The sequence below is a fragment of the Carassius auratus genome, chromosome 1 (genome assembly GCF_003368295.1).
Source record: "Carassius auratus strain Wakin chromosome 1, ASM336829v1, whole genome shotgun sequence".
NCBI lineage: Eukaryota > Metazoa > Chordata > Actinopteri > Cypriniformes > Cyprinidae > Carassius > Carassius auratus.
Window position 1 is genome coordinate 31,589,062 of NC_039243.1, and position 19,549 is coordinate 31,608,610.

Here is a 19,549-nt window from a genome sequence, read left to right on the forward strand (position 1 = left end):
ACGTGGTGAAACAAAGCCCATCACAAGCAGCTTTTAAATAATAAGATATATAGAAGGTGCACGGTGTCATTCACACAAGCACTAAACACCATCATGGTGAGTCATTAAACTGAAATATGCAATAAACATTAATTTAACAACATTTTATGTAACATACAAACCTAATAAACATAACAGATGAGAAAAAATTACGAAGAAACATAGTGATTGCAAAGAAAAAACATTAAATTCAAACAAAATTTGAAATGCGACGCAGAGAATTCTGGGAACGTAAGTTTACAGTTTTTCCATGTAAAGTTTACAGGAAATTACCGTTAACCAGTAAACAGGTTTTTACTGTAGCATTTTCACAGTTTTTTACCGTTAAAACAACAGTCATTTTTTACAGTATGATTTAAAGAAGAAAAAGCATGATAATAGAATGAAATTATTGCATATAAATCCTTAGCCCTAGAAAGTAGCTTGGAGTAATCAAAGTTCCCTTTCGAAGGGAACTTCGACAATACGTCAACGACGCTATGGGGAACGCCTCAGGTGTGACAGGTGTCTGAAATCAAATATCAACTCACAGCAATCATGCTGACCGGCGACAGCCGTGAATCATCAGCTTGAATGATGAGCGTGCGACCTGGATATAAAAAGGGCGCCTTGAAACCATGACAATATCCTTTTCGTCTTCAGGGACTGTTTTGTCTGATTTAAACGTCTGCTTACAGCGAAGAAATGAAACGCACATCTAAGGCAAGTCCTAAAAGTTTTGTGAAATGTGCTGACCCGTGCCCAAGATATTTGGATCATCCTGTGCAAATTGTGAGCGGTTTCCTATGAAAACGCTCCGGTCTCGTCGGGCTCTCTTCTCGAGGGAAGAGAGTTCAGCGTCTGGTCCTCGCGGATCGGGTCCCGCTCGTGCCGAGGCAGAGCGGCGACGCGCTTCATGGGGCTCCCAGATGGAGCTCGCTGACAGTCTCGAGAGGGGCGTTAACCTCTCGGACGCGTCATCGGCTGACGAGAGTGAGCTGCAGGTGGATGACGGAGACTTTTCTCCTACTTATACTGCAGCGAGTGCTCTTCAGGCCGGGCAAGAGATGGCTGAGGAGGATGATTTAGATCCTCAACCTCGTCAGCCATCCTGCCCCGTGTACGCAGAGCTGGTGGAAGTTATGGAGCGCGCCACTGACAAACTTCAGTTGCCATGGCGGCGCGCTCAGGGAGAGATCGTTCGCGGTCGTTTGGATGATCGGTTTCTCCCTGAACATAGACCACCAGCTCAGCAGAGCCTTCCATTCCTTCCTGATCTCCATTCAGAGATCGAGAGGGCATGGAAGAAACCGTACTCTGCCCGTATTCATCGACATCAGCGGGGCAACTTCGCTGATGTTGAGGGGATCGGTGAGTACGGTTATGTGTCGATGCCGCCCGTTGAAGAGACGTTTGCGAACTATCTCGTTTCTGGGCGGGTGTCGACACTAAAAGCTCCGACTCTGCCATCCAAGCCCCTTAAAGCCACGGCTCGCTTGAATGGCAGAGCGTACACGGCGGCAGGTCAGCCATCCTGCCCCGTGTACGCAGAGCTGGTGGAAGTTATGGAGCGCGCCACTGACAAACTTCAGTTGCCATGGCGGCGCGCTCAGGGAGAGATCGTTCGCGGTCGTTTGGATGATCGGTTTCTCCCTGAACATAGACCACCAGCTCAGCAGAGCCTTCCATTCCTTCCTGATCTCCATTCAGAGATCGAGAGGGCATGGAAGAAACCGTACTCTGCCCGTATTCATCGACATCAGCGGGGCAACTTCGCTGATGTTGAGGGGATCGGTGAGTACGGTTATGTGTCGATGCCGCCCGTTGAAGAGACGTTTGCGAACTATCTCGTTTCTGGGCGGGTGTCGACACTAAAAGCTCCGACTCTGCCATCCAAGCCCCTTAAAGCCACGGCTCGCTTGAATGGCAGAGCGTACACGGCGGCAGGTCAGGCTGGTGCTGCCCTTCATACCATGGCAGTGCTCCAAGCCTACCAAGCTGACCTGCTGCAGGATCTTGACCAGGGGGCAGGGCTGTCCCCTGAGGCAGTCGCTGAGTTGCGCCGGACCACAGATTTGTCCCTCCGGGCCACTAAACAGACTGCTGCCGCGATCGGCCGATCGATGGCGGCGATGGTGGCCACAGAGAGGCATCTGTGGCTCAACTTGGCTGATATCGGGGAGAAAGAAAAATCCCTTCTCCTTGATTCACCAGTTTCGCCTGCTAAACTTTTTGGCACCTCCGTTGAGGCGGTGGTTGGAAAGTTTAGGGAGGCGAAGGCGCGCTCAGCTGCATTTAAGACCTGCATACCTCTGAGATCCGGGCCCCAGCCCAGGCAGGCGGGAGGACCTGGTCCGTCTTGGTCTGAGGACCGTAGGCAGGACCAGAGGTCTAGTGTCGCCTCTCGTGCCCCCCCTCCATGGAGGAGTAGAACACAGAGGAGGCGGGCCTCCCGCAAAAAGAGGGACTTAAGGGAGGTCATTCAGCACAAGCGCTGCAACGCTCAGCGGAAATAGGGTTTGATCTCCCTGGAGGGCCTTTTCTACCAGCCCTCTCCCTCTTCTTGACACCCCAGGCGTTTACGTTACACCAGCCCTGGGGATGGGCCTTATGATGAGAACTATGTTCTGATGGCCCACTGTAGCAACTGGTTGATGTGAGCGCCTCTTTTAGGCATGTAAAAGTGGTCGACCCCAGATTCATTGAGAACTCTCTGGCGAGTCTTCACTCCGCACGCCGCAGGTGAACGTTTGGTTTGTAAAATTCTGTGTGTATAACTAACACTGATTGTATTTCTCTACAGACCCTGTTCCCTGTATAGACCTAGGGGGTCATTCTTAGAGGAGCAATTAAAGTATGGACTTTAGGGCCCTGAAGCCTCCCCCAGTTGGTGGCTAGAACGAATTAGGAGGAAGCTCAAAGAAGATTTGGCTTCTGTGCTGAGTATGTGATGGCCTTCCTGTCATAACATTTTATATGCGTGGTGGGCCACCGCTCATTTCTGTTTAGCCTCAGGGCTATTAGCCACCCACTGGGTAGAGTAGTTGGTCTTCCTAAAAAAAAAAAAAAAAACTTTTTTGCTTTAGGTTTAGACTGACGCTGGCGCTTCAGATAGATCTTCAGATAGATGTCCTGCCTATCGGTTTGTGACATTGGTATCCTGAGTACTCGCTCCCCTGAGCTCTGTTGGGTTTCAGTAGGTTGAGTGTTTTCACGGCCTCTCAATCAAGTAGGCTGTGGCTCCTCCGAGCCCTCAGGTAGATCTATGCTTGTAGGTCGGCCCTTATCCGGGCCGCCTCTGTAGCTGGCCTAGGCTATGCTAGGGATGTTGGAGGCGTGTTGCTAAGTATAGCTGCCACATTCATTATGTGTTGGGCTTCCTCCCCTTGATTTCAGCCTCCTCCCTTAAATGGGAGTTGTTGGCCAAGGCCCGCCCCTTTCTCTGCATTCAGGGGTGATAGAGTAATGCAGGGTGGTAGCTGAGGTAGGATCAGTCTGGCAGGGTTAGGCCATCTTTCGCTCTGCGAAGTGAGAGTTTGTCAGACCATGCCGAACAGAGATGTTTTGGGCCTCTAGAGCTGGCTCCACTCAGCCCGTTGAGCTAATCGCTCGACCGATGGGTTGAAGTGGGTTGGCTTGCAATTTAGCCCCCCCGTTCCCCTAGGCTGGGCGCAGGACAAATCCCTGTCACCCTTTGGAGCCACTTGCAGGCCTGCTCCCTGTCTAACATTGCAGGGGCATATGGTTGTTACTCCCCCGCTGACTCAGGGTAGTTTTGAGTAGTCCATTCTCAGCTCTGTATGTATCTACCTCACACCACGATGGCTCCGGTTGAGCAGGGAGTTCTAAACTACATTTCATTCCGGTTTTTGAACTCCGCTCCCTTTGAAGCCAGAGCATTGCCATGGGCTGACGCCTATGCATTTAGTAGGTAGGCCCCTAATGGGGCCTCCACTAGGCAGAATGGCGTATGTTGTACTCCCCTGCTATAAGGGTATTGCTATTTGCTGAGTACACTGCCTCTGGCAATGTGATTAGGTACCAGGATGCTGTAGCAACAGATTTCTGCCACGAAGGCTGCACAGTTGGGTAGTAGGCCCCAGCAGGCCTCCTTGACGGAATAGCCCCCAATAGGGCTCCTAGGCTAGCTCACCTTCGGTGGTTGGCCCTGGTAGTTCGGGCAGAAAGCTCACTGCTGATTAGTAGGCCTTAACAGGCCTCCTCTGAGGTGGGTCGCAACATTGTGGAACGTACACTTGGACAAAACTATAGGAAAAGTTTTTAATAGTATGGTTCCAGCAGTGTTCGGTAAAGTAGCAGAATAGACTCCCTATCAGCTAGCAGGCTCGACCAGGCCTCCCTGTTAGGCGAGTCCCCAGCAGCAGTTACATCCAGCTGATTAGACTGTTTCAGGTAGTAGGCCTCTTCAGGCCTCCCTGAAGGTGGGCTCCCACATTTTGTGGTGGTCAGGTAGTAGGCTTTACTAGGCCTCCCTGAGGGTTTAATCCCACATACTGTGGTTACTAGGTGGCAGGCCCCACAGGCCTCCCTGGAGTTGAATTCCCGCTTCTTTGAACTGTCAGGTAGTAGGCCTCATAAGGCCTCCCTGAAGGCAAAGCCCCAAAGACAGTCAACTGGACTGCCAGTCTGGCTCACTATCAGCTATGGTTTTCAGGTAGTAGGCCTCTCCAGGCCTCCCTGAAAGTAAGCTTTCCTGCACTGTGTTTATCAGGTAGTAGGCCTCACTAGGCCTCCCTGAAGTTGAGCTCCCACATACTGTGGTTGTCAGGTAGTAGGCCTCACCAGGCCTCCCTGGAGTTGAGTTCCAAATGACTTTCAGTTTCCACTTAAGGTGGTTATCTGGTAACAGGTAGTAGGCCTCTCTAGGCCTCTCTGTAGGTGAACTCCCACATATTGTGGTTATCAGATAGCAGGCTTCACCAGGCCTCTCTGAAGGTGAGCTCCCACATACTGTGAGCTCCCACATACTGTGGTTGTCAGGTAGTAGGCTTCTCCAGGTCTCCCTGGGAGTAGTTTCACGGTGATGCTGGGTTTCGTAAGCTAGTGGCCACTTACTTTCAGTTTAGCAGTCCTTATCAGGCAGCTACCGGAGGTGAGTTTGAGCCCTGGCTCGGCTCAAGTTTTTATTCTCTGCTACGGGTTCCCTCCTGGAACCTTTTTATCCTGCTACAGCCTGGTTGCCTACCAGGTAGATCTTATGCTCCCCTCACTGAGGGTCAATGTGAGTATGTGGTCTCCTGAGTCTGGTCAGTCGGTCGTAGGCCTCTCATGAGGCCTCCCAGTTAGATCAGTCCTTAGGCCCTCACAGGCCTCCTCAGTGTTTTTTGAAACACAAACACTGGGTAGATCCGTGGATCGAGTAGAGAAACTCCCCTCGCTGGCAAGGGTTGTAAAGCACTATGCTGAGTCATACTCTCCAGGATATCCCGTCTCTGAGATCCGGGCCGAGTGGTTCACTGCCTGCTCCGCAGTTCCTCGGGCTGGATGCCTTCCTAAAGGCAAGTGTCCAGAGGCTCTGTCTTCGGACAGACAGGAAGTGGCCAGTCTGTAGTGTCTTATGTAGTGACACCAGGTCAGGCCTGCCTGGTGGCATTTCAGGTGGCATTCCCCTGAATAGTGACTGGCTGGGGTTCCCTCGGGTTCCCTAGCCACATTCCCTAGAAGGGACCCCTTCTAAGAAGTTGAAGTTGTGGTCCTAGGCCCTTGAGCAGGCCCAGGTAGACCTTTCACTAAACTATGTTTATGGAGGTTTTCTGTGGTATCATATAGCTTGGGCTATGACCGTAGGGAGTGCTGTCACTGACAGCCCTGTGTGACCTGAGGGTGAGTGGTTCTAGCGTTCATTGAATTGCTGGTTCTGACAGTTGTCACTGCCATTGGGCATGCACTCCCTTTAGCATGGCGGCGTGGGTATTTCGTTCCCCATAGCGTCATTGACGTATTGTCGAAGTTCCCTTCGAAAGGGAACGTCTCAGGTTACAAATGTAACCTTGGTTCCCTGAGAACAGGGAACGAGACAATACGTCTCCCAGCCATGCCTCAGGGTCTGCCTGCCAAACAGTCCCTTCAGACGAAAGGATATTGTCATGGTTTCAAGGCGCCCTTTTTATATCCAGGTCGCACGCTCATCATTCAAGCTGATGATTCACGGCTGTCGCCGGTCAGCATGATTGCTGTGAGTTGATATTTGATTTCAGACACCTGTCACACCTGAGGCGTTCCCCATAGCGTCGTTGACGTATTGTCTCGTTCCCTGTTCTCAGGGAACCAAGGTTACATTTGTAACCTGAGACGTTTTCTTCGATTTTTGTTCATTGGTTATCGAACTTGAAAAACTTTGTCATGTGGTGCAACCAAACAATTAATGCAGTGCAACTGACATGCAGAAATACGAAAACAACAACAAAAAACAGTCTCTCATGATTTTATCAAGGCAAGTATGTTTCTTGAAATGTCAGACGATTGGTGGCTAGAACGAATTAGGAGGAAGCTCAAAGAAGATTTGGCTTCTGTGCTGAGTATGTGATGGCCTTCCTGTCATAACATTTTATATGCGTGGTGGGCCACCGCTCATTTCTGTTTAGCCTCAGGGCTATTAGCCACCCACTGGGTAGAGTAGTTGGTCTTCCTAAAAAAAAAAAAAAAACTTTTTTGCTTTAGGTTTAGACTGACGCTGGCGCTTCAGATAGATCTTCAGATAGATGTCCTGCCTATCGGTTTGTGACATTGGTATCCTGAGTACTCGCTCCCCTGAGCTCTGTTGGGTTTCAGTAGGTTGAGTGTTTTCACGGCCTCTCAATCAAGTAGGCTGTGGCTCCTCCGAGCCCTCAGGTAGATCTATGCTTGTAGGTCGGCCCTTATCCGGGCCGCCTCTGTAGCTGGCCTAGGCTATGCTAGGGATGTTGGAGGCGTGTTGCTAAGTATAGCTGCCACATTCATTATGTGTTGGGCTTCCTCCCCTTGATTTCAGCCTCCTCCCTTAAATGGGAGTTGTTGGCCAAGGCCCGCCCCTTTCTCTGCATTCAGGGGTGATAGAGTAATGCAGGGTGGTAGCTGAGGTAGGATCAGTCTGGCAGGGTTAGGCCATCTTTCGCTCTGCGAAGTGAGAGTTTGTCAGACCATGCCGAACAGAGATGTTTTGGGCCTCTAGAGCTGGCTCCACTCAGCCCGTTGAGCTAATCGCTCGACCGATGGGTTGAAGTGGGTTGGCTTGCAATTTAGCCCCCCCGTTCCCCTAGGCTGGGCGCAGGACAAATCCCTGTCACCCTTTGGAGCCACTTGCAGGCCTGCTCCCTGTCTAACATTGCAGGGGCATATGGTTGTTACTCCCCCGCTGACTCAGGGTAGTTTTGAGTAGTCCATTCTCAGCTCTGTATGTATCTACCTCACACCACGATGGCTCCGGTTGAGCAGGGAGTTCTAAACTACATTTCATTCTGGTTTTTGAACTCCGCTCCCTTTGAAGCCAGAGCATTGCCATGGGCTGACGCCTATGCATTTAGTAGGTAGGCCCCTAATGGGGCCTCCACTAGGCAGAATGGCGTATGTTGTACTCCCCTGCTATAAGGGTATTGCTATTTGCTGAGTACACTGCCTCTGGCAATGTGATTAGGTACCAGGATGCTGTAGCAACAGATTTCTGCCACGAAGGCTGCACAGTTGGGTAGTAGGCCCCAGCAGGCCTCCTTGACGGAATAGCCCCCAATAGGGCTCCTAGGCTAGCTCACCTTCGGTGGTTGGCCCTGGTAGTTCGGGCAGAAAGCTCACTGCTGATTAGTAGGCCTTAACAGGCCTCCTCTGAGGTGGGTCGCAACATTGTGGAACGTACACTTGGACAAAACTATAGGAAAAGTTTTTAATAGTATGGTTCCAGCAGTGTTCGGTAAAGTAGCAGAATAGACTCCCTATCAGCTAGCAGGCTCGACCAGGCCTCCCTGTTAGGCGAGTCCCCAGCAGCAGTTACATCCAGCTGATTAGACTGTTTCAGGTAGTAGGCCTCTTCAGGCCTCCCTGAAGGTGGGCTCCCACATTTTGTGGTGGTCAGGTAGTAGGCTTTACTAGGCCTCCCTGAGGGTTTAATCCCACATACTGTGGTTACTAGGTGGCAGGCCCCACAGGCCTCCCTGGAGTTGAATTCCCGCTTCTTTGAACTGTCAGGTAGTAGGCCTCATAAGGCCTCCCTGAAGGCAAAGCCCCAAAGACAGTCAACTGGACTGCCAGTCTGGCTCACTATCAGCTATGGTTTTCAGGTAGTAGGCCTCTCCAGGCCTCCCTGAAAGTAAGCTTTCCTGCACTGTGTTTATCAGGTAGTAGGCCTCACTAGGCCTCCCTGAAGTTGAGCTCCCACATACTGTGGTTGTCAGGTAGTAGGCCTCACCAGGCCTCCCTGGAGTTGAGTTCCAAATGACTTTCAGTTTCCACTTAAGGTGGTTATCTGGTAACAGGTAGTAGGCCTCTCTAGGCCTCTCTGTAGGTGAACTCCCACATATTGTGGTTATCAGATAGCAGGCTTCACCAGGCCTCTCTGAAGGTGAGCTCCCACATACTGTGAGCTCCCACATACTGTGGTTGTCAGGTAGTAGGCTTCTCCAGGTCTCCCTGGGAGTAGTTTCACGGTGATGCTGGGTTTCGTAAGCTAGTGGCCACTTACTTTCAGTTTAGCAGTCCTTATCAGGCAGCTACCGGAGGTGAGTTTGAGCCCTGGCTCGGCTCAAGTTTTTATTCTCTGCTACGGGTTCCCTCCTGGAACCTTTTTATCCTGCTACAGCCTGGTTGCCTACCAGGTAGATCTTATGCTCCCCTCACTGAGGGTCAATGTGAGTATGTGGTCTCCTGAGTCTGGTCAGTCGGTCGTAGGCCTCTCATGAGGCCTCCCAGTTAGATCAGTCCTTAGGCCCTCACAGGCCTCCTCAGTGTTTTTTGAAACACAAACACTGGGTAGATCCGTGGATCGAGTAGAGAAACTCCCCTCGCTGGCAAGGGTTGTAAAGCACTATGCTGAGTCATACTCTCCAGGATATCCCGTCTCTGAGATCCGGGCCGAGTGGTTCACTGCCTGCTCCGCAGTTCCTCGGGCTGGATGCCTTCCTAAAGGCAAGTGTCCAGAGGCTCTGTCTTCGGACAGACAGGAAGTGGCCAGTCTGTAGTGTCTTATGTAGTGACACCAGGTCAGGCCTGCCTGGTGGCATTTCAGGTGGCATTCCCCTGAATAGTGACTGGCTGGGGTTCCCTCGGGTTCCCTAGCCACATTCCCTAGAAGGGACCCCTTCTAAGAAGTTGAAGTTGTGGTCCTAGGCCCTTGAGCAGGCCCAGGTAGACCTTTCACTAAACTATGTTTATGGAGGTTTTCTGTGGTATCATATAGCTTGGGCTATGACCGTAGGGAGTGCTGTCACTGACAGCCCTGTGTGACCTGAGGGTGAGTGGTTCTAGCGTTCATTGAATTGCTGGTTCTGACAGTTGTCACTGCCATTGGGCATGCACTCCCTTTAGCATGGCGGCGTGGGTATTTCGTTCCCCATAGCGTCATTGACGTATTGTCGAAGTTCCCTTCGAAAGGGAACGTCTCAGGTTACAAATGTAACCTTGGTTCCCTGAGAACAGGGAACGAGACAATACGTCTCCCAGCCATGCCTCAGGGTCTGCCTGCCAAACAGTCCCTTCAGACGAAAGGATATTGTCATGGTTTCAAGGCGCCCTTTTTATATCCAGGTCGCACGCTCATCATTCAAGCTGATGATTCACGGCTGTCGCCGGTCAGCATGATTGCTGTGAGTTGATATTTGATTTCAGACACCTGTCACACCTGAGGCGTTCCCCATAGCGTCGTTGACGTATTGTCTCGTTCCCTGTTCTCAGGGAACCAAGGTTACATTTGTAACCTGAGACGTTTTCTTCGATTTTTGTTCATTGGTTATCGAACTTGAAAAACTTTGTCATGTGGTGCAACCAAACAATTAATGCAGTGCAACTGACATGCAGAAATACGAAAACAACAACAAAAAACAGTCTCTCATGATTTTATCAAGGCAAGTATGTTTCTTGAAATGTCAGACGATTTTACCTTAGCTCAGATGTAAAATGTCGTGGTGCGACTCTTCTAAAATGTATTTATGTGTACGAATGAATAATTCATGATAATTGTAAAGATTTCAAGTGTTGATGGACTTTACACAGTTACTGAACTGAACTGAATCAGGTGAACTGAACAATGACTGTTTAATGCTGTCTTTTTAGAGCTGCTTTACAGAAGAGTTTAATTACGTCTGCATTACTGAATCATCATTTTCCTGTTTATCACCATTAAGCTTCTGTATAAAACACTGTATAAAAGTTTAAAAAATGAAGATATATTAAGATATATCAAAGGCATGGAAAAAATATATTATTTTTTACAGTAGTTACATCACATGATAATTTTTATAATAATTATCATCGGACTGAAATAGAGAATGAATACTAAAAACTTTGGCATGTGTGTTTTAAACTAGATTTTTCCTTTTCTTTATTATGAATACACTTGTATGTCACCGATCCATGTAACACACTAACATCTGCAATGGTCTACAACCAAATTTATCAGAAAGCTACAAGCTTTGTGCCTGAGAGAGAGAGAGAGAGAGAGAGAGAGAGAGATGTATTAAATCATATCTGATGACTAGTAACCCGATTTGTACTGTAGTTCATGACTCCTGCAGAATCCCTCAGGAGTTTCTGAAAATCCGCTCACCGACTTCTCTAACCCTGAGGAAATTTCACACAGTGCGAACAAACGTTTATGTGGGGGGGGGGGGGGGGCGCTTAAGAATCATCACCCTATTATTCCTGGTACATTAAATGTGAAGACGAAAATCATCATCTGTTAAGCTTTATGCAAATCAACCTTAATTTGTCCTCCAGAATTACAGCTTGCAGTAATACTAACATCCTCTTCTGTGAACTTACCCACAATATACTGCTGGCAAAAATAGCAACGGTATTTTCTAACCCTGGGAACATTTTCTGGGGGTAATTCAAATCACATTTTGAAGTACTGTGAAAAATCAATGAGCAATAAACACAGTTGAGACTGGATTAAAACCAGGGTTAGCCACCAGCAGACCAGGCTTTCATGCGTATCTTATAAATGTACAGTCTTGTGAATAAACCCTATGTGTGTGTGTGTGTGTGTGTGTGTGTGAACGTCTAATGTTTTCACTCTCTTTGATTTATAATGATACTCCACTTACACAGTCACAGAGGATGCCTGCCATATATCGCCCTTTCCCACCATTCATTCCCAGAATGAGGGACATCCTCTTGGGAAGTGTGGTTGGTATTTAACTTAACTTTAACTGGATGTTTTTTCCCTTTTATTGATTAAGATGCATTCATTTTGCACAATATGTCCCAATCCAGGAACTTATATTGGCCTTTAATAAACTCAAAGGCATTAATTTTTTTATATATATATATTTTTTTTACTTGTGACTGTCAAATGTATTTTTTTGCAACCTAATTTCTGCATGCATATTCAAGTATTCAATTCAAGTTCATTTTTACATTGCTTATCTTTGCAAAGCAGCATTACAGAAAGAGTTTCAAACATTACAATCAAGAAGCCAGCAGTGAATGTGTCAAGGCAAAAAAAGGTATTGGAAAAAAAACCTTGAGAGGCTCCTAAGTACACAGTAAAATTACTATTTTTTCTGTTATTATCAGTTTAAAATGTGCTTTGTAATATGCATGTTATTCTGTTCCAAATCAAGGCGACCTGACATGCTTTTAATTTTACTTAATTTGAGTGTTCTCGCCATTTGATTAACCTGATAACTGTTCATGCATCATCTCTAGCTTAGCAAAAAGTTATTATGTTAAGGTCAGACATTCTGGATTCACCCCAGGGCTTTTAAGACTGGCTCGCTCACCCAAAAATGAAAATTCTGTCATTAATTACTTGCCCTCGTGTCCCTTTAACATTAGTTCCCCAAAGCCACGTTTGTGGTCAGTACTATTGGCTGCTTAAGTTTTAAACAGCAGTAACACCTCACTGTTCACCCGATACATGGTAAGCCACCAGATACACTGAGAGAGATCAAGAGAGAGGAGACAGAGAGAAATAGAGGTCTAATTCAGGGAGTACAGTCTTGGTCTGAGATCAAGTTTCTCCTCCGCATTCCTAATATAAACCATTAAGAGCTACTGATCGCCAATCTGTCATTAGTATCAAATAACACCATAACAGCCTGACAGTGAATTACACACTTAAATTACATTAAAGTAATGGACTTACCTCTCTGTTCCACTTCTGCATTCACAAAAGGGTGGAAGAAGAAGAAAAGAGAGAGAGAGAAACAACAGATTAATGATGCAATATTAAATAGTTCATAGTAATTCAATTCCATATGCATGTAATGCATGTTGTATCTTAACACAATCTTGCGAAAGTAGTAAAATGGGCTTCATTTTTATTCTAGAAATCCCATTAACAAATATAGTGTGTCCATGTGATATTAGCCTGTTTACCTGAAAAATTAATGCATAAAAAGAAACTAGAGAGAGAAAAAGAAAAAGAAAAAAAGATTTGTTTCACCAAATTTTCTGACTTAATCAGACATAACGTGAAGTTATTATTTATACATTTATTTCATATAATATTATTTCATATAATTAGGGGCAGGACTATTTGATTGTCTGACCAATGAAAAAAAGGGGGGAGTGGTTTATAAAGTTTGAAAACAACTAGTATTTTTGCAATTCAGCTTGTGACACTATTTTTATCTACAGTATCAATCTTTGCATATTTATATTTACATACACTTTTAATTTGGAATCTTTTATATACTTTTCATCTTCAACTTCATTTCTCTAATAACATTTACATTTCTTGTAAATTATTGTAATCGTGCAATGATAATAAGAGATTGATGTTTTAAAAATTACAGTCTAGACAGTTGCAACAATTTATGTGTCTGTGTGTGTTCTTCTCTATGAAATATGCATGAGGATGAACTGTTAATGCATCACTCAATAAATAAGCCTCCACACAAGCGAGAGACTGTGTGAGAGTATGTGAATGAGCTTCCAGGAGATCTGGTTTAGAAGTAATTATGTCTCCAACACACACACACTTAGTCGAGTTTCAGTCACATTGTAAAAGGATCAATATCAGATAGTCATTGGCTGTCAGTGTGAATGAATAAAAAAGTGCCTAAACAGACAGGATGCGTCGAGACCTGCTGGGAGGTTACAATTTCCTCTACTCGTACCCTATCCATCACAAATAACTGACAGGCCGATGTGGATGATGTAACAGAGATTTCTGCTGAATGTTTACCAGAATCACAATGAAACTGAGGTAGTGACAAATTGTTTGTTCTGTAGTGTGACAAAGCGGATTATCAAAAAGAAAAAATAATGTTTGTCATGGTTGCATCCACCTTTTGTTGATTGGATGGAGGCAGATTTCAATGCAGCCAATTGTGAGTAAGGGGCGGGGTTTAAGCTGACTATATGAGGTCCAATATACACCACCAGAAAGAAATACGTAATTTTCCTGGAAGATTGACATTTTGATTAAAGAATCAGGAACAGAAGAAGAGCTTAAAAGGTAATTGTGCACAGAAAGATCAGTAATATGCATTTAGAAAACTGAACTGAAAACAGAACTGCAAAAATACTGATTGTTTTCAAACAGGTTTCAAAAGAGTCATTGATCACTCAGACAGATATTCACGCTATTATTGGTTGAGCCAAATTTGCTATTCTGTGCTGGCAGAGAAGCTCAAACAGTAAGAGCAATGGCAATGTTATTTCGCATACTTCTGCACTACTGAATGACATTTTGTATGAATAATGTGAGTAGTGCAAGAACAACGAAATGTAGCACACTACAAGAGAAAGGACTAAACCCGCTAAAGCTAATAGTATTACATCATGCCCATTTAAGTACATGAGGGCAGTTCAATTTGATAACTGTAACTAAAACTTCTTAATAATCTTTCTTAGTCTATGAGAAATAACTGCAGCGAGCGCTTATAATAAACATGAATAAACATGAAAAAAATCAATGTTCAATGTTGTTTTGGATCAATGTTTTCGTTTTTGACTTACTTTGTATACATAAACAATTGAAACGCTATTGAAACTATCTACTTTTGAATTCCATAGAAAAAAAAAAAAGCTGTATGGTTTTGGAATGACATGACTTTTCATGACTTTTCGCTTAACATAAATAAGACGGCTTACAGGGATGCAAGATTCTTAGGCTGTAACTTAAAACTTCTTTATTCCTTCCATAAAGACAGTAGTTAATCTAACAGATCTAAGGAGCTGGTAGAGTGTCTACATGAGGTGGAGGTTTTTGAGCGGGTAGGTAAAACAGACGTCCCATATTCAGGCCAAAGCAGAAAGGTTGACTGGAGTTCTGCCAACTCCTCCATCACAGGGGAGAAGAGAAAGCCAGAAAAACCTCAAGAAAACATTTGGAACATTTTCCCAAGGGTTTTTCTAAGACTGAAGTAATTAAATTACCTGCCTGTGTGTGTGTGAGACTGTTTGTGTGCAAGTCCGTATGTATGATGGACCTCCCCACTAATTAGTAGGCTTGTGGAAAAAATGCTTTAGGCTTTTTGCTTGACCAGATGGTCACAAACACTTATGAGCACTCACACTTTGCAATCCTTATATGCAGGACGATGTAAGGTCAAAAGGTCAAAAAGAACTGTGTGGGCATCCTTCCTGTGTGTCCTTAGTGTCACTTAGCTCTGTGCAAGAAATTCCACCGTGTCTCTGCTATTCCAAGTGTGTGTGTGTGAGACAAAGTGTGTAAGTGTATTCAGGCTTTTCCTGCTGCCAGTGCCGCAGTCATATGATACTGATTTATCATCACCGTTGATATGGTCAGCCCAGACTGGAACACCAACCCACAGAAACCGTGAGAACTTGAAACCACATCGCTCTGCCCTCGGATGATTGACAGCCTCTTTCCCGTGAGTCATGGCATGGGACGAGGCCAGATAAATGCAACAGAAGTACATTCATATGTACTGTATTTTTCTGTCAAGTACGAGTTCATATTTGGTGACAGATCTGACAGTGACACAGTGGATAAAAACCAGAACTAATGGAGTCATTGTTATGGTCTTGAGGCTCTGATATGGAAGGCGGACGGGGCCAAAAGTCTTTAAACAGAACTTGTGAAATTAGACTTTTAGCATGCACTGTTTGTTTGCATTAATGCAATAATAATAAATAATGTGTATTTGAGACTATATTTGCATATGAGACACTATGGTACATTAATATATACATAATCAAACATCAGACGTCATGTTTATTCATGAAGGACGTTGTAATGGTACCCAGATGTTATATTTGTTCACGAGGCATGATAAAGCATCAATACATTGTGTGTGATGTCAGTCTTATGTCAGTTTTAGTTGTTTAGTTCAACGTTCTTTCTCTGGTCGAAAAGTCTTAATTTACTTAGTAACATTAATTAATTTATTCAAGCATAGTAGATATCAGTAAAGCAATGATGCAATGAACTGTGGATGTGGGTAAATCAAGATGTAAATCTGGGCGCGTGCTAAGAGACTTGTTAAAATTCATTGTCTTAACACAGTAAAACTATGCGTCTTTACACGTACTGAAGAAACGCAGTTGTGTGGATGTGGGATGTCATGTGGATGTCTACATATATGTAACATGTTCAGAATTGCAGCTGTAATGAAAACAAATTTCACATGTTGAGTTTAAAGAATTTTGGCCCTGTCCACCTTCCATATTTTATGAGTACATGTGAGTGCATTTGTTTTTCTTTACATGTGAGAGCCAAATTTCAGAAAATATGCACATCTTGAATGTTCAAGCTCTAATTAAATTATTTCAAACTGCAGATACAGTAAATCACTTACAAAGTACAGAGGGCCAGGCCAAAAAAGTACAGCCACACAACCTTAATATTATATGTGTTGGCATGTGAATCGTGTACTGGCCATCTGGCTGAAGTTATATCCAATATTTCAACCTGCTTGTTATGACGCCTTAACCTCATTAAAGCCAGTAAACCTGCTAAATATCACCGTACAGTATATGTGCAATGATACCAGAAAGAGACATGATGTAACAATCTGTAAAGCAATGTTTACAGGAATCACAACAGAATTACATCATAAGGTGCAACTTTTCATCCCGGGAAAGTATTTCCACCACAAAAAGGATAATTCAAATAATAAACAGACTTTTACTGAATAATTCATCATTTTCTTCTCTTCACATTCCAAGTGATTCTATTACCGCAATTTCTGCTATAAAAACTAAATAAAGAGAAATAATTTCTGAGGTATTCAACATTATGCAACTAAAGTTGTCAATAGAGATTTAAATTGGAAAAATAGTTTGCAACAACCTCAAGCTTCTGGTCTTTTTACACTTTTCATCCATTTTATCACTCACCAATTAGAAAATATTTTTAAAAGAAAGTTTTTGTTTTCAATACAAGTGGCATACAATGGAAGTAAATGTGATCAATTTGTTAAAAGTCACTTTGATCCAAATGTACTGTATAGCCACAAGGTATAAATAATGTCATAAAAAAACTTAAAACCTAAAACAACCATAAAAATGCTAAAAATGACTTTATAGGTCACATAATACACACATGAAGAATAAATGCAGGTGCTTTCATTGAATTATAAGCTTTTGCTTCTATTGTAGGTTCCTCGCTGTAACCTCGAGGACAAATCCAAATTATTTTTTTAGGTAATCAACACTATGCCACAAATGCTATCCTTGTATTAAACCCAGAATATTCCTTTAAGTCTGACGCATTCATAGATCTCTTACAAATAATAGCACACCTTTTCTCAGCAAGCCGCACGATTTGAGAAATAATTCATGTGTATAGCCTGTAGCACGAAGCAATAAGTTATGCACCGAAGTTTAATACTTAAAGTTAGAGATTTGTTCAAATCCCTAAGTATGAGAAATACTAATAATGATGCTGTGCAAAGCTTAATCTAAATCTGTGTGTGTGTGTGTGTGTGAGAGAGAGAGAACTTACTGTATGGCACACATTCGTACTGAACTTCAAGGTATTTGAACGTTCCAGGACACGGGTCAGGAAAAACATCAGGACCAGCAATGACCGCACACTGAGTTCGGTTGTTACACCTGAGAGAGAAAAGAGAGAGCAATATATATATATATGCAGACAGACAGAGCAAGGCTATTTGTTCAGTTCATTCTATATCAATCTGACTTTAGGTATATGAACTGTATGCACTCGTTCAATATGTATGATAAAAGTTAAATGAGCCCTAAAAATACCATTTTCATCAAATGAAAGAAAAAAGACACTTTTACTCAACGATCTCAATGAAGCTGAAAGACTCAAAATGTGGGCTCCCCAAAGAGCCCAGAAACACATGCTGTTGTTAAAAGTAACTTTATACATGTAGGGCTGAAAATACAGCGCAGAATGAATTCAGGCACAGAAAAAGCAGAGGAAAATACAGTTTTGACACATGCACACATATATACCGATGACCACTACATGACATAGCTGTCATATTTCATGATTATTACACTCTATAGAAAAAACGAATACAGACAAAACACAACTGACACATGTATAAACACACACAAGAATCTTAAAGCACAGTTATATCTCCCTTAACGAGTAACCATGGAAAACTTCCAGTCTCACTTAAAATACACACACACTTTTTAAGTTTCCAAGCTTAGCTTGACGAAATCATTATACGACGGACTCAAGTGTGTGTGCATGGTTTGCATCTTACTTTTCAAGCTGTCAAACTGTGGAATATTGAAAGGATTGGTTTCTAGGCATTTGTGTATAAGTATAGATGCAGGTTTGTTAAGTGTGTGTGTGTGTGTGTGTGTGTGTGTGTGTGTGTGTGTGTGTGTGTGTGTGTGTGGGTCCTAATTGCTGTGCTGAGTGAGTGTGACAGTCATACTCCCAGAATGCTTTGGGGCATCTCTGGTTTCCGGGCGACAGCTCTTTTGTGGCAGTGTGCAATACTCAGATATGACCTAATTTAGGAGAAGCGAAGAGGAGATTCTTTTATATTTTCCTTTAACACTAAAGTTTTGCATGCACAAAACCCCCATTAGCCTCCTCAGTGCCCCACCTATAAAAAATGTGTGTTTAAGATTTCAGTTCACAGTTGTTGATGATGAGACAGGTTTGTAGTGAGGAGATGACTGAATGAACTGGGGCATTGCATGTCAAATGAATAAATCAGCATCATCCAGACACTGGCCTTGAAAAACATCACCTGACTGAGATATCCGAAGGTTTCTAGTATGTGTGTGAACAATAGTTTCCAATTTCACTTGCAAACACACAGGATATCATTTTTAGTAATCATTTGATGATATAAGTTCTATAAGGTCAGGTATTTTTTATAGTTATGAGCGTCCTTGTAGCTCAACAATGGAGAATGATGCATAACAATGCCAAGATGATGGACTCGATTGTTGTCACTGACAGCAATAAATACATATCTGTGATCAATTCAATAACCATCTGCATTGAGAAAGAATTCCACATTGTCCCACTTTGAATCAATAATTGAATAAAGATGTAAAATGTCAATGACAGAAAGTTAAAATATACATCTATATCTTATATGCATCTTCATGCATATAAGATATAGATGTACATTCCAAGCAGAGAAATCTACAAATGCATATATATATATATATATATATATATATATATATATATATATATATATTTTTTTTTTTTTTTTTTTTTTTTTTTTTTTTGATGTGTAAATAACACAAAACTTTAATTTAGATGTAATTGGTTATTAAAGGAAAATAACACAATGTCCTGGTCATATTTGACTCTAAATTTTAAAGAAATAATATGAAATTATATATTATATAAACAAATATATGCAACATTATATTTATTTAATTAATGACATTATTGGCATGACATTTAAGCACATTCACCTCCAACTTTACTTTCTGTAATGTGAAAAAAAAATGCTATTTTATTACTGTAATACTGTAATCAAACACCTCGTGTATGGACAGAATAATGTTTTTATTCAAATCTGCATAATGCATTATATACAAATTCAATGCAAAATCTACTGCGATAAACTGTATGCGTACAATTGTACTTTACTAAAATACTTTGCAACTGAAAAAGTAGTTTTTTTCTTATTATTAATATTTTTTTGCAACGTGGTAATAAGAATGTTTTTTTTTTCCAAACTACAGAATAATGGAATATGATATTAGATGACATTTTTAACAAAAGCAACACTATTTCCACATGCAATGTTACATGATCATTCATTTCAGAAAATCTAATCTCCAGACCAATCACAGGCTCTCTCTCGTTTTCATTTCTGGAACTGTTCAGCATGCAGCATGTGAAATCAGTTTGATTCTCTCCGCTCTGAATTGCATCAGACCTGCTGGTTGAAATCTCTTTGTGTAATATATAATGTCTGCCAATAGATCTTGGATAAGGGGCTCCCAAACAATC

At 43.3% G+C, this 19,549-nt stretch overlaps 2 protein-coding genes across 5 annotated transcripts in view; one reads left to right on the forward strand and one right to left on the reverse strand.

Annotated features, from left to right (window-relative positions):
- LOC113107602 (adhesion G protein-coupled receptor L3-like) overlaps positions 1 to 19,549 on the reverse strand; it is a 109,320-nt gene that overhangs the window by 49,509 nt on the left and 40,262 nt on the right. For all 4 annotated transcript variants that reach the window (XM_026270257.1, XM_026270248.1, XM_026270237.1 and 1 more), the window contains exons 4-5: positions 17,084 to 17,193; positions 12,311 to 12,325 (exon numbers count right to left, since the gene is read on the reverse strand). In XM_026270257.1, the coding sequence (XP_026126042.1) occupies positions 12,311 to 12,325; positions 17,084 to 17,193 (125 nt within the window). The remainder of the gene's footprint in view (positions 1 to 12,310; positions 12,326 to 17,083; positions 17,194 to 19,549) is intronic.
- On the forward strand, positions 1,069 to 2,696 carry LOC113107622 (uncharacterized). Its single transcript, XM_026270265.1, has 2 exons — positions 1,069 to 1,119; positions 1,543 to 2,696. Exons 1-2 carry the CDS (start codon positions 1,086 to 1,088, stop codon positions 2,532 to 2,534), a joined length of 1,026 nt encoding a protein of 341 aa, XP_026126050.1. The 5' UTR covers positions 1,069 to 1,085; the 3' UTR covers positions 2,535 to 2,696.